Source organism: Anopheles stephensi, chromosome 2, assembly GCF_013141755.1.
Source record: "Anopheles stephensi strain Indian chromosome 2, UCI_ANSTEP_V1.0, whole genome shotgun sequence".
NCBI classification, from domain to species: domain Eukaryota; kingdom Metazoa; phylum Arthropoda; class Insecta; order Diptera; family Culicidae; genus Anopheles; species Anopheles stephensi.
In genome coordinates this window covers 91,904,175-91,918,542 of record NC_050202.1, presented here as the reverse complement: position 1 = coordinate 91,918,542, position 14,368 = coordinate 91,904,175, and the positions used below count along the sequence as shown (strand labels likewise).

General features: G+C 46.1%; 1 protein-coding gene across 1 annotated transcript in view; it reads right to left on the bottom strand.

The window, feature by feature from the left end:
* Positions 1–1,546: 1,546 nt before the first annotated feature.
* Positions 1,547–14,368, bottom strand: part of LOC118508436 (protein sidekick-1-like) — a 49,398-nt gene continuing 36,576 nt past the window's right edge. Inside the window, exon 5 of the mRNA XM_036048215.1 lies at positions 1,547–3,021. Coding sequence (XP_035904108.1) covers positions 2,771–3,021 — 251 coding nt within the window. The 3' untranslated portion in view covers positions 1,547–2,770. The remainder of the gene's footprint in view (positions 3,022–14,368) is intronic.

Here is a 14,368-nt window from a genome sequence, read left to right as displayed (position 1 = left end):
GGGTTTTGGCTGGCACTACACGGAGTGCGTTGAATTTCGGTAATTTCCTACGTCCGGGAATGCGAGCACATTCCAATTCGTGTTTGCTCCGTGGGGGTGGCGGTCAGGTTTTCGGGGACGCGAGGGGCGAAATGAATGCGCTCATAGAATAATTGTAATAATTTGCATTAATCGTTCGAAAGTACATGTGCAACGGTGGATTTCCACCAGCATAATGAGAGCGAGCTTTTGTAATAATCTCCACCCTCTGATCAAAGCGAAACTAACTACATTCCACATTATGCAGAGGCTAATCAGTGGCGAGCGGGGTCCATGGGGTTGGAAAAAACGGGGCCAATTCAATGGATGGGAGGAATGGGGTGGTGTTGGAGGGGTAGAACATATCGATTCTCTGCTCCCTGAGCTCTGGGCCAGGTGTCATGTGCTTATTCGAGCTTGTTCGCGGTGGTAGCAGATACGGATAATCTGTCCGATTAGCTGAGTGAGAGAATGGGAAGTTACTTAAGCAGTATGGACGGTGAATTAATTTAAAGCCTTAGTTTCGGGGGTTTACTGTACGCGAAAATCGAACGTAGGATCGATCAGGTGTAATCGAAACGCTCAATGACATCCGATTCTATTTGATTCGGTACTACACTGAGGATTTTCAGGTGAATTTTATTGAGAACAGTACTATAAAAGCGATGGTGTGTTCGGTGAATCAAAAGGCCTCTCATGTGAGCTAAGAATACCTTGCTCTTCAGATGAATTCAGTGCTACAGGAAAATATCAAAAGAACTCGGCTTAGGTCGGCAGTTTTCAGAAGTTCTCTTTGTTGTTGTTTCTGGATTGCTGCTCAATTCTTATTTGGATTGTTAATTATGACCGTTACAGCATTTAATTTCCCAAGCTTCGTAGAAAAAAAAACTTCAAATGATTGCATTGATTTCATGCACGTGCGAACAACGTTGATGTGATTTTCCAATCGATGTGTTCTAACTAATGATTGTCGTCTTAAACAAAACCTGCGTGAAGGTTGGATGTTGGCACACACATACATCATGTATGTATGCCATCAGTAACTTCCTGTCAACCTTGCACGGTGTAACGCAGCTTGAGACTCTTCTAAGCTGTTTAAGTGCTAGTTAACAAACTCCTGGATCTTGTACGCTGCTTACCTGGTGAATTTTAGTGTTTTGATTTTTTTCTATCCGAATGCGATATGCTTCAAGATCATTACAAACATCAAATCAAAATCATTATTAGTTGAGGGTTTTATTTTTTTCAAACCTTCACGTTATTTCATTAGCAATGTTTTGATGAGTCGTGTTCGGTGGCGATTAGCCTAACGAATCATGTAAAAATTAATTTAAATTTTCCTTTTTCTTTCTTACTTTTCCAATGAAACCACTTACCTGTTCATTCGCACTAGCACCGATTCCAGTTCGTTTCTTTCGATTCTACTATTTTCTCCTTGTGATTCTTGGAAGGAGAAATGGAAAACAAAAAAAAAATTGTTGGTCTCGTTAAAATAATAAAGCGAGAAGGAGAAAAGCGACACGAAGCGTCGTAGAAATAAAATCATCAATTTATTTGAGTCTATGCAACATCATTACAGTTACAGTAAAATCGTATATATGTATTTGCTGCAGGATGAGATGATGACGCGTCTAAAGAGGTGGTCGAACTGTGAACGAATGCGTGAGAGGGACATGCAAAGGAAGAGGTGTGTGTGTGCGCGGTTGGTGTGCTTCCTTTCTGAGAACTGACTTTGTACCTGGGAGGAAACCAAAAATAAAACCCTACAATGAACGTACTGGCCGTAGCTGCAGGATGAAGAAATGAAGGACGCGCTGGCGTACAGACTCTGTATAAAAACGGACAACTGGTTTGATGCTCGGGTTTGGAAAATGATAATATTACCACTTCTTTGGTTGTAGACCATGGGAGGATAGGAGAGGGAAACGGGTGGGGTTTTCAGCTAGTGATAACAAGCCTTATACTACACGCCTTCGTGATCTCCTGGAGTCAATGAACTTCCGTCCATGCACTTTCATCCCATTGCGGAGTTCCCTTGTTACTGTGGAGCCTATTTGTGGAGTATCCTTTTCTGTTTAAACACATCGGACTGTCAGCCATCTTATTTACATCGGGTTCGGGTTTGCTTGTGAGCCACTGTGTCTCAGGAGATGAGATGATGAAGTGGGTTGTAGGATGGTGGCGTAGTTGCAATGCTGATTGCAAACTGCAAGATGTATGGCGTCGTGAGCCCTTCCGGGTATTCCATTATGTGTGTGTTGTAGTTGTGACGGTTAATGGATTATTTACATTTGCAATTCGAGTTTGGAACAGAAGCATCGAGATCGGCGCATTGCACGGTGCATTGTTCTGTGTGTTGACACGGCCATGTTGCAACTGTGGCTGGAGTTTGTGATGGCCAATGGATCCGTCGCCCAGTTCGATTCCTTCGCTAATAGCAAATTTGTGCTATACATCTCAGATCGCGTTGCACCACACATCGCTGTTGTAACCGTGATGTCGTTCTTGCAGTTTTTGTTCTTGGAATGTCGAAAGCTCCAAGGACATTGACATCCTTTGAACGCTTCTCCTCGCATAACTACTCTCTGCAGCAGTTTCTTAGGTCCTAGATTTTGTCTAACTATTCATATTCACATGATATATCCATTCCATCCATCCGAAGGGACGTTGTAGGGACATACGCTCCGAGCGCGCTCGCTTCTCTCTGCATCCTTTCTTAACCACTAGCTCGGTGATGTTTTTACGCCATAAATCACCTGCCATGACCGCTGAACGGAGATCTGATCGATTTGACCAACCAGCACAGCGCGGACGAAGCTAATGATAATATTAAATTTTTACTCCCGCCTACGCTGGCCAACCAGCGGTCCAGTGGCCCGTGCCCGTGGCCACGGTGGCTAAAGCTGCGATTATTTATTAACACGCTATTAGCGCTGCTATTGCCATGCTGCATTGCGGCTGGCTGCTCACCGTTGATGACGTGCACGACGACGCTGGCGGAGTCTGTGGAGCGAGAGAGAGAGAGAGAACACAAAGAGAGAGAGAGAGAGAGACAGGTTATTAATGTGTAAATGGTAACAAATTCGTCCGAACAAATGAAGCGTTTGCTAATAACTCATAATACCGAACCGAAGCGCGTGTTTAGTGGATCGACCTCAAACAGAATCAAATTTAAAGCTCACCGCGAGTCTGAGCTTTGAAGAGATTGGGCCTGGCTGGCCCTTCTGCCGGGAGTGTAAATTGGTTGTCAAATCGGTTCGATTGGTCGATTGGAATTGAAATTTAATAAGCATTCCTACTCACAATGGTTAGAGGGATGTCGTGTGCCCTGGTGGTGGTGGATAAAATTCATTACTCATTATTGCCCCAAGGAAGGCAATAAACGAGGCACACTAATTCGCTATCGCGCGTTGCTCGTTGCTTCACGTCACGACGACGACAACCACGACGGTACGATTTATGCCACATTAACATACTAATTGTTATCGGACTTAACATTCGATGTACGGGAGCTAGATTAAATGCGGGAAACGTTGGATAAATTGGAGACCGGAGCTGTTCCGAGGTTTTTTTTTCCTGCATTCAGACAAACCCTACTCAGCCTCGCAGCCAGTCTGATAGTGGTAATTTAATCACACAGAAAAAGCGATACGCAAATGCATTCAGCTTGCTGCAACACTTGCTGCCACGTTCGTAGAAGAAGGAAAGTAAAAAAAGGTTCCATTTTGTTGTCAGGACCGGATCGAAAGCAAAAGAGCATCATCGGGAAAGTGTTTTATTCATGAGTTTCAAATTCAAATGCACTAGCCTTGGTCCCTGAGTGGTGGTGAAGGCTAGATAGATAGACTTGCAGAGGATGTTGTTTTTTGTTTCTTTCTTCGTCCTCGTTGTCCTCGGGCGTGTATGTGTTTCTTGCCCTTATCACCACCCTCTCAAGCCCCCCTTCCCTCCGTTCCTCTCGCACTTCCTTGGGCAGCATATTTACATTTGCTGCCGTTCATCGGCAATTTAGGATCGGACGAGTTTATTTGCTCGAACTCGAACGGCGGGAGACATACAAAAAACGAGAATGCAAAAAGAAAATGGATGCGTGAAGCGTAATGGAAACGGTTTCCATAGTGGCGTCTAGCCCATTGTGTGTCCATGGCACTATGGGACGGGTGAAGTAAAAAATTTAAAATAAAATGGCAATGGTCTTTGTGATATTTAAGCTTGCATGATGCGTGTTGTTGAAGTTTGTGTAACTGGGTCAGTTTTTTACATCTTCAAAAAACACTCAAATTAATGTGGATTCCGATCCTATCCTTGTGGCTGGAGGCGCCTAGTACTTGGTAAAATGAAATAATAAAATATGTTTTAAAAGCCGATTAAGAGTATCATTGGAAATGATAACTCTTTGAAGAATTTTACGCTTATTGGCACTATTAGATTCTCATCGTTGTCTCCATTATTCTCATCAACTATTCCGACTAGAGGATATATCTAACGAATGCCAGGATTGTATTTGAAAAGCTCTCTTGGATCGAGAAAATGTCATACAAAGTGCAAGCGTCGATACTCGGGGCTCTATTTTTACTCGATCTTTACAAACTTTTGGCATTACGGATGATAGTGGACTCATCATCTCATCTGACATATTTTGGACCCTTAGCCTCCTAGAATTGGAACCGCGTTGAACCTGATATGGAAGTAAAGGATCAGTAAAGGTGGAAGTAAAGGTTTGCAGCAGTGGTTTACTAAATTCTGTTCAAATAAATGCATTAAGTGGCTCTCTCTGGATGTAAAAATTTAATCTAACAAAGTATTTCATACCGCAGTTTTGCTCTGCGCCACTCCATAGTGCCATGATGGTCAGTACCACAGCCAACGGAGAAAAAAGTAAAGAGGCTCGGAATAAATGCGCATCGGACAAATCACCGTCGGCACATGGGATACGCACCACTGTCTCTCACCCTCATACACTTCACAGCACGAAAGATGCAAAACCGATTAAAAAAAGTGGCATCCCTCCGGCACGCGGAACACACTGATTGCGAAATGATCCACAGAGTCCCAGAGCCCGGAGTGGTTATGGTGATGCCAGCTGACACGCGCTTTTTTCTGCATGTTCCAGCTCCACATAAAGGTGGAGCTAGAGAAATAAGGGTCTGGAAGTATAAAAAAAGGAAAGCTGCCCTGGCAGAGCCCTTAAAAGTCCATTACTATTCTCGCACCCAATTCGCCGGTGGGATTATAAAGGTGCAATCGGTCGATCGGTTGGGTCTTCTCATAGAATTGTGGGATATTATGGGGGTGCGTTTTGTTTTTTTTTCGCCCTTCCTACGAAATGCCACGTGTTTGTGTGGTTCACACAAAAATATGTTTTCTTGCATCGTCTCCGGTACGCAGTAAAAAAATCATTATACATCTTAAAATAAGACAGATAAGGCGAAGGGTTTCCCATTTTTGCATAATGGAACGTAGACTCGTTTGTGTTGGAAAATTTGGCCTCGGGCGTAGGTTTCGCTCCCCGAACAGGTCTACAGAATGCTCGTCCCATTATACAGGTGTTTCCAACCCGACGGGTCTCGATGTCAAGGAGGTTTAAAAGCCCATAAGCACGTAAGATACATGCATACATGCAGGCTCAACGTGGTAGCATTCTTGCACACCACGTACTATCCGGAATTACATGCAATTAGATAGGGCTAATGAGAACGGGCAAGAGCGTACTTGAGAGTGCTTAAAAATCATTTAAACTAAGCGATACTCTGCCACTGGGTGCTCCGAAATTCTTCTCTAAGCAACAGTCAGAGGTCTGACGCTCTCCAGTGCCTTCCGTTTCCATGATTCACCAGCCAACCATATTCATACGAATCGACTCATTTCGCTTATCAATTTCATTTTCATTTCGTTTCATTTACATTCTAATTAGCCCGGTTCGGCTCATGCCAAGGACCCGGAGATGCGCACAGCGTCCCGATACTTTCTTCTTGGTACTGCCTTCCATGCTCTGCCACCCGACCAATCCGCTCGACATAAGCCTCACGTTCTTGATCCCTCTTACGCCGATGGAGTACCAAGACCGCCGGGGAATAAAAAACGCAGAATTGGCCACCTTTTATCCGTTCGTGGTGTGTGTGTGTGTGTGGGTCCTTTTTTCCGCACTCTTAATTATTCCACGTCGGGACGACGGGTCATTGGCGGCCGTGTCCAGAGAGATGATGGTTGCGTGCCGGCGAGGTACTGAAAGCTTCCAGATCTCTTACTTCACCGGGAGGCAGGGGGTGGGCTGGTGAGGAGGAGGTCATGTTACTACACCCCTTTAGCGGCCAGCATGTGCTCGTTTGGTGGAGCAGCATCCTTTTTCGCAATTGTCACTGCGGTTGTTGCCGACGTCGTCGAGTTCTCTTCTTCATGATCACCTCCATCGTTCGGCTGTCCCAATGTGGGTTTTGCTTTTTGTTTTCTTTCCACAGCGGTCGCTCTCTCTCTCTGTCTCTCGTTCGGTGGGATTCCGTGGAATGGAACAATTCCCGGAAGGAATGAAGAGCCCAGAAGATGCACGGGAATTAATATTCATCGTTTATACTCCAGTTTTAAATTAAACATTCTACAGAACGTGACACTCGGCAGTTTGTGTGCGCGTGGCCGTGTGTCCACCATGCGTACGTGGGAACGTGCGTCCGGTGGCCTCCACCACCACCTTCTCCTCCTCCAACTCCATGTTAGCTGTGTGTGTGGGCCCGTAAGTGCACGTGTGCCACGGGAAAGAGTGATATGAATAATGAAAGCTGATAGTACTGCGTCGTTCCGGGTCAACTGATCCAGGTGGCTCGCCAAAGCGCCCCGGGAAGGTACCTGGATATATACATAAGGGCAGGCAGCGTACCACTCGTAAAGTAGGTAGGATACAAACAGGTCCAAAAAAACAAAAGCTGCTTGTAGTAGAGGAAGAAAATAAAAGCGGCCAGGCCCATTTTTTTGTGATCTTATTTTCAGGCGGGATGCTTCCAGCGGTTTCTCGCATGTCACGACGGCGTGGCGACCGTGGTGCAGGTGTCGTTTACGAAGCCTGGGAATGCTGCTGCTGCTGCTGCTAGGGCAAACATTGAAATGGAGGCAACACTGACTAGAATGCAACGTACATGTGCGCCCAGTGGATGGGAAATAGAAGGAAAAAACAGAAGTAACATGCTTGAAGGTTAGTGCCGGTGTCGACCAAGCTGCAGCAGCCTCAGGGACACACACAGCAAGTAGCTGCGGATCCTGATAGTACAGGGAGCAGAATTCATGGCAGCCTGCAAGGATCTTTCTTTGCACAACGGCGGGTGCTTAAGACGGGAATGGAACGGATGGACGCCCAGCCAGGGACTGGGACCAAGGCAGAGCGGCAAGCGAAACGGACGCTCAGGCTTTCCCGCAGGCTTTTATCTTTAGCCTTGTTCTTTGCGATGCCGTGCAATGGATGCATGGATTTGCTCGGAGGCTTTGGGCTTTGAAATCTGTGTGTCTCATTTGAATAACCTCCGCCAGTACGTACCACCCCACCGATCCGGGCCAGTCCAAGGTCTTCTACTTCGTCCAAAAAGGAGCGGACCATCCACCACCTTCGCCAAGGGACGTTTTGGGTCGCTTTTGTGCCGGAACTTTTCGCCTCCATTATGTCGAAAGTTTAGCTCTATTTACGCGAAAAAGGTGGCAAGAGGCCCACCGTTTGGCCACGGCCTTGCCTTGAACCAAATATTCTACCTCACGTTTCGCTAATATTTCAGACGGCTAGAATGGGAAACTAATGATGGAACATTGGACGATCTTTTGTGTCCGCGATCTGCCGGAAGTGTGGGTTTTTTTTGTGTGGATGTGTGTTTGTGGTGGAAAAAAATAGATTCCCAACACCGGATAAAGAAAAGATGGCCGCCGGGGAAATGCAACGTAACGGTGGTCACCTCGTTCGTTCGTTGGTGGGATAATGCGGCATTGGCGTTACTAAAAAAACTATTTTGCTTGGTGTGGTGTATGTGAGTGTGTGATGCGCATTGCTGTCGATGTTTTCGTTCCGGGAAGGGCTTTGATGTTTTGAGTCGTTGTTTGCGTCCTGGACGCTTCAATGAAACGGGGTCACCATCAACAAAAAAAGGGCATGCGCTTTTGCTCGTAATGTCTGTTTGTTTTCATTCAGGTGATGTAGGTTTTTTGAAATTCTACGAATCTATATTGTACTTTCAAGGTTTAATTTTTTTGTTGGAAACTCTGCTACTTCATAAGTTCTTAAAGTTAAAGTTCGCTACGTGATGAGCACCAAACGAAACGAGACACTGTTACATGGTGGCAAATTATTAACTTTGGGATGATTGTCGTCATTATGGGAACACTTGTCCGGTGTTGCGCTGTTGCCCATCCTTCAACGTCTAAGCACACACACACACAGAGACACGCCAATACGCAACGCCGGCAGATTATGACGGATCGATGGCAATAACAAATGGTTAACATCCATCAAAGCCGGCACCATAATGGGATGGAATTGTTTCTCTTGGTATTTGTCCGCGCGTTCCTTGTCCAGCCGTCTCCAGCTGCAGCGTCGCCGGCCCCAAATTCCCTCGGATCTCGGAAGCTGTACTTCGGACTTTGGGGGAAATTGAATTCATTCCGATAATACTTCCCATTAACGGCTCGGAGAACTGTCTCGCGCTGTAGTGGTCCAGATTCCGAAAGCAAATAAAACATCGCCTTTATTTCGCGAGGATAAAGTTTTGCATGAATTTTTCGAACATTAACATAAACTTCCTGCGCAATGAAATGGGCGGCAAGCACTTTTCCGCATCTTCGTCGCGTTTTCCCTTCGTGCCCATCCCGGGGAGAGATGGAGTTTGTAAAGCGGACATTCGCTGTGTGCACAAAACAATCCGCGCCTTTCTTAAAAGCTTTGCGAAAGCACGCGTTTTCGTTGGAGCTGTGGGGGCTGAATGCTGAACCTGCAAAATTTTAAACGACCATTTCGGAAATTCCGGCTGCTGCTACAACCTTCAGGAGAGGTTCGGCAGAGTGGGAAAGCTTTCGGAACTAGTGCTGCTACTGCTGCAGGTAACTCATAACTTAATTATTGCCCCAAAATGGCTCCGAGAAGCTAGCGTGCTAGTTCGCACCGAGCGGAGATCCGATACTGACACTCCGTTCATGTGCCAGGTTCACCATTTGCCCCGGTTTTGCAGCGGGAAATATGGAAAACAAACTAGAAACGACTTGATTATAACGATACGATGGATGCGTCACCGTGTGGATCGTAATTGAATTTATCGAAAACTTTTGCACCGGAGAGTTAGGAAAAAAACATGCTTTCCAGCGATCGCGCGTTGCACGAAGTTCGTTTGTAGGATTTCCGGGGATTTTTTTTTTCGTCCCGGCCCCGCAATTGCTGCACTGTTGGCGCGGTGTGATGGTGGGTTCGTTGGAAATTGAATTTAATGGAATAAAACTTTCCATTTTCGCGCACTACAAAACGATGACGTTGAGATCCCGTGGACGAATCGACTTCCTGCCATTAGCCTGGCACTAGGAGGCAGAACTCGGGCCGTCCATTGGGTGAGGATATAAATTTCAGCATTTTCCTTGTTGGAGTTGCGTGCTCACCAGAGTCTTGGCGTGTTGTGGGCTCCGCGAGTGGGTGAGCCAATCGTTGATTGGTGCTAGTATCTATAGTGTCATCACCTGCCAGCCCAGTGCCAGTGCAGTGGAAAACGCATCCAAGGGAGCCAGATTTTACTCGGTCAACATGGCGAGGCAGGCAGCGCCATTAAACAGCGCGAATTTCCTAAGCGGAAACTCAAATGGAAAGTTTCGCTCGTCGTGAGCTGGGTGAGTTATAATCGCTGTGGTGTAGTTTTATAAACGGCTGTGGTATTCCAAGGAACAGGAAGCAGACACGTGGCACGGCTTGACTTGGTCGCGCGGTGGCGCAGGTGGTAAAATTAATTTGAATAATTTCCAGAGCAAATATATTTCAACCCCGTTCTTCATCGTCGGCCTCCTGCCATCTCCTGGTGTCCGCGATACCTCTATTTGCTCATTAAAAAGGACAAGACACTACACACCCATGCACATTAGCGGGACGCGCGATGAGAAGGCAACATTTATCCGCCTGCCTTCTGCGACGTGTTGTGCGTGTGTGCATGTGCCGGAATGTGTCTAGAGCGGCGTTATCAACGTGAAAACACTAACATTCGCGAACTGTCGACAGGTTTGGGGAGGGTTTGTGCGGGTGTTTGCGTACGGGATTTAGTAACCTTCAGCAGAATCGTGGCTCACCACGTACGCAGAAGGCTCATGAATTAACGCGAAACAGGGGAGCAAGTTTTATCTTTCACACTATCTGCTGTGGAAAGGCTGTGGCATTAGGAAGAGTCTTATGACGGTGACGGTGGTGGTTAAGAATCTTAAAATAATTTCTCTCCCAGCACGGGGAGTGTGTTGCAGTGTTGCGAAGTGTTGTAATAATTATTCATCACAAGCACCAAACCACTGACAGCAGCTTATCTTCTTCGCACGCCACTGATGCCACGTTTCGGTAAAAGACCCTCACGAACAAAAAAACGCACAATTTGGTCTATGGTCGCGTAAAAGTGTGTCTTTATTCGTGTGCCTCCCTTCTTCCTGACATTCCTGGCGGTTGATGTGTCGTTGATGGAGTGCGTGTGTTTGTGTATTTTTTTCACTCCCTTTTTTTAGACCGAAAGTGCTAAAACACGTACCGGTGGCGATAACGGGCCCAGTTTTGGTATTCAAAGGGCAGCCGACAAGGACTCGATGAAAGTTTTGGCACATTTTTGATAAGACCGCGGTTGATTCGATCTTGGGTACACAGCAGCAGCAGAGCGAATAGCAGCAGTAATGGCAGCTAATGAATGAATAATAAAAAGTAAATTTATGTTGCGATCTTGGCAGGAGAAAGATGGCCGCAGTTTGGGGCAGCAAAATTACCCTTAGGTATCGTCCATATATGACGTAATTTTTTCGGAAAACCGAAAAATTAACCGAAAAATATAAAGGTTGATTCTGAGTCCTTTTATTGATAGACCACAACGATTTTAGGGTGAGCCCTATGAGTTGAGCAACCAGTATCGACGGTCCTTTCGAAGATGCTAGTGATATCTCAGAAATGAGATCGTCGAGCTCGTGATATAGAAAGCTTCGTACAGCATTGCCTGGTGTACATGATTTTGTGTTGATACTTGATTGGTGAGACCTTTTCGCAATACAAGATCTCTACGGTTGGTGGCACAGCTTCTATCATTTTTTTGTGCTTGCAGACTAAACTCAGAGTCTCTTCGCGGTTGATAAGTGTACTAATCTTTAAAGTCCACGTACGTATAAAATAGGGATCTTGCGAGTTTTTTCAGTCTTGAAGAAACTCACCCTTCCCGGGTGTTACGTAATAAATGGACGTTCCCTTTCGCAGGACGTGAGTGTTGCGTTGTATAGTGCGGTTTTTTTTGCTCGTGGCGCAGCTTGTGCATATTCTAAATGTTCTTGTCGGTAACGGGAACCAGGCTGCTGCTGCCGCGGCTAGTGAGGTTAGAGATTGGCAAAATCGGTTAAATTTATGTAGCGGAAAATGGATGTCCCTCGGTCGTTGGTTGGGGGGCGATCGCCCATTTCATTGGCAAAACCATATCACACCAGCAATCGGGTGAGCATAAATTATGGAGGGCCTATCGGGCGAGGTTTTTTTTTGTACGTATCCGTGTGTGAGTGTGTGAGGGCGAGTGTTTTGATGCAACTTTTAGTGGCCATTAGCGCTACACCCGACCGATATCGGTTTGGTTAGAATGTTTGGAGAGCGCAGAAATTAATTCGTTTCTAATCGTATCGCATCTGTACCGCATCCGATTCGTACGTGTAAACACGAGCCCCGGTAATAACAACAGCATCAGCAACTATTTTGGGCTGTTTGGTAAATATTTTACTCGTGTACAGCGATTGTTGTTGCATCCATTTCCTGCCCGGAGGGATTAAAGTCCACCTTTCGTGGGGTGTCCAGCAGTCCACCAGCAGTGGTGGTGGTTTATTTGTTGCAAAATGAAATTACAGCACGCTCTGCTACGACTTGGGACTACGAGTGAGTGAGGCAATTTGTAGGGTGTGTTAATTTTAAATCGTACTCGTAAGGGTTTTACATTGTGCCTGTTGTTGCTGTTATTGGGGTGCCCGATCGGTATCGGAACATGGTGGAATATATCCTGCGTTCCGTCCGGGTACACTCGTTTGGCCTCGTTCGGTGGCACGCGTACGATTGATGGTTTTAGGCGTCCTTCCGGTGTGCCGACAGACCGCAGACAGTCCCGGCCCGGTCCTGGAACGGTCCGCAACCGGCCGGATGTGGTACTTCGTATCGTACTAATCGTGCTGAAAATGAGTTCCTTTTCGAAGGTATTGTTGCAATTTATGGGTCCTCGGGTACGGCCTCGATTCTCCTGAAGGCAGTTTACCGGATTCATTTCCGGGTTCCCGGAGCTGACGAGCGGCTTTTCCCCTTGCTGATTGCAGTCCGCTGATAAGCGGGGAAATTAATTGCCTTCCACCTTCTTATTTTTTTTGCGTGGCCCAACAGTTTTCAATTCTTCCCTTAGCATTGCTATGCGATAGAGGCTATTTTGCGAACAGTAAGTTTGTTTAACGATTTTTTACGCAGAATTCTGGTGGGAGTCAAGCCCATTGAAAGCAAAAACCTTGCCTCAATCGATCACAGTTTGTGTGGGGGGTTATTTTGAAATAGCCAATATCAGCTTAAGAATCCCACCCCAGCGGAAGTTACAATTTCCAGCAACTCTCGAGACGGAAAATGCGTATAAAATAAGCATTAAGCTGTGTGTGTGTGTGTTCTAAGCAGAGCCCATCAACTTTGGACGTATTTCGTCAATTAACAGATTCGTCGATGAAGTGTCGCAAATGGCGTTTTGTTTCGTTTTAGCGACCTTTCTGTTCAATTTCAACTTTCATCCTCCTATCTTGGGGAGGGAATTGGGTTTCCTTTTTTTTTCTCACCCCAATCAGTTCCACCATTGAAGGACAGTTTGGGGCGCGTCGTTCGCGTAGACCAAACCCGGTGTGCTGCTACTGATGCCGCTGCTACTGTTACTGCTTAACGTTTCGTGACCAAGTGCTATTATTGATGTGAGAAGGTGTGAGGTTCACAAGAAAAACATGCCACACACCACCCGCAATGGGGCTTGTGAGAAAACGCAGAAGTAGCGAACGAATTTAGGTTCGCTTTCGTTTCGGTCTATAAACTTTTATTACAATTCCACTCCTAGTATTCGAAAAAACAGGCACAAGCCTAGAAGTGGGAGGGAATGAATCGTTTTTTTATGTTCGCCCGGTCGACACCGTGTTCCGGGCACCTTCATAGTGCACATAGAGCGAGAGCGAGAGAGAGGAAGAGCACTCGGTAATGGCCAATGAAGGTAAGGGCGAATGATAACACACAAATTAGATTAAACATATTTTACCATTCAATCGATGTGTTGGCCTTTTATCATTGTTGAGCGCCCGGTGCTTATGGGTGTGTGGCGTGCGGTTCTACTTTTTGCGCAACTAGTTACGCTTTGTTAATAGGTTTTGTTTTTTATTGAAACAATTGTACTTGTTTTATGATGTTCCACTTCGCTTATGGAGCGCTCGTTTCTCGTTGGTTGCTTACTGACAGTTTAAAGCCACGTATGAAGATTGTTTTGAAGGATACAAAAACACACCGCAATTCACCCACGACTAACGTCCGAACCATGGGTGTGTGTGTGTGTGTGTCGGCATTAAAATTTTACATTCACACAACTTCGACCCGGCAACGAGCTCCCAGCTAAGTGAGCAGTGTTAAAAGGATGGAATGGGAATCTGCTTGAAACATCGCCACGCTTCGTTTCGTGCGCTCTAGCTCTTTGTCCTTGATGCGTTTTTCCCAGGAAAAACCCGTATTTGAGTTTTCAAGGAAACCAAACACACACACACATGGCCAGGGATGTCGGTTAGCTCGACTTTCGGAGTCGTTCGATTTAGCAGATGAGCAATTTTTAGAAAGTGATTAAAAGGAGCAACTACGTGATTAAACTTTTCACCCGAGGGTTTGCCGTTTTCCGTTATTCGCCCGGACGCACGCTTATGTGGGTTGTGTGTGTGTGTGTGTGTGTGTGTTTGGGAACGAGTTTATCTTTTCATCGGCGGGCAACACCTTACACACCCGAGTGTATGGGATGGAGAAAAACTATCTACCAGGAATGTGCTTTTTCCGGTTTTTGGTCGAGGACAGCTAGTCGTCGTTGATGAGGAGCGAGCGCTCCTGGCCCGTCGTGAAAGAAGTACAAAACTTTCTCGATCG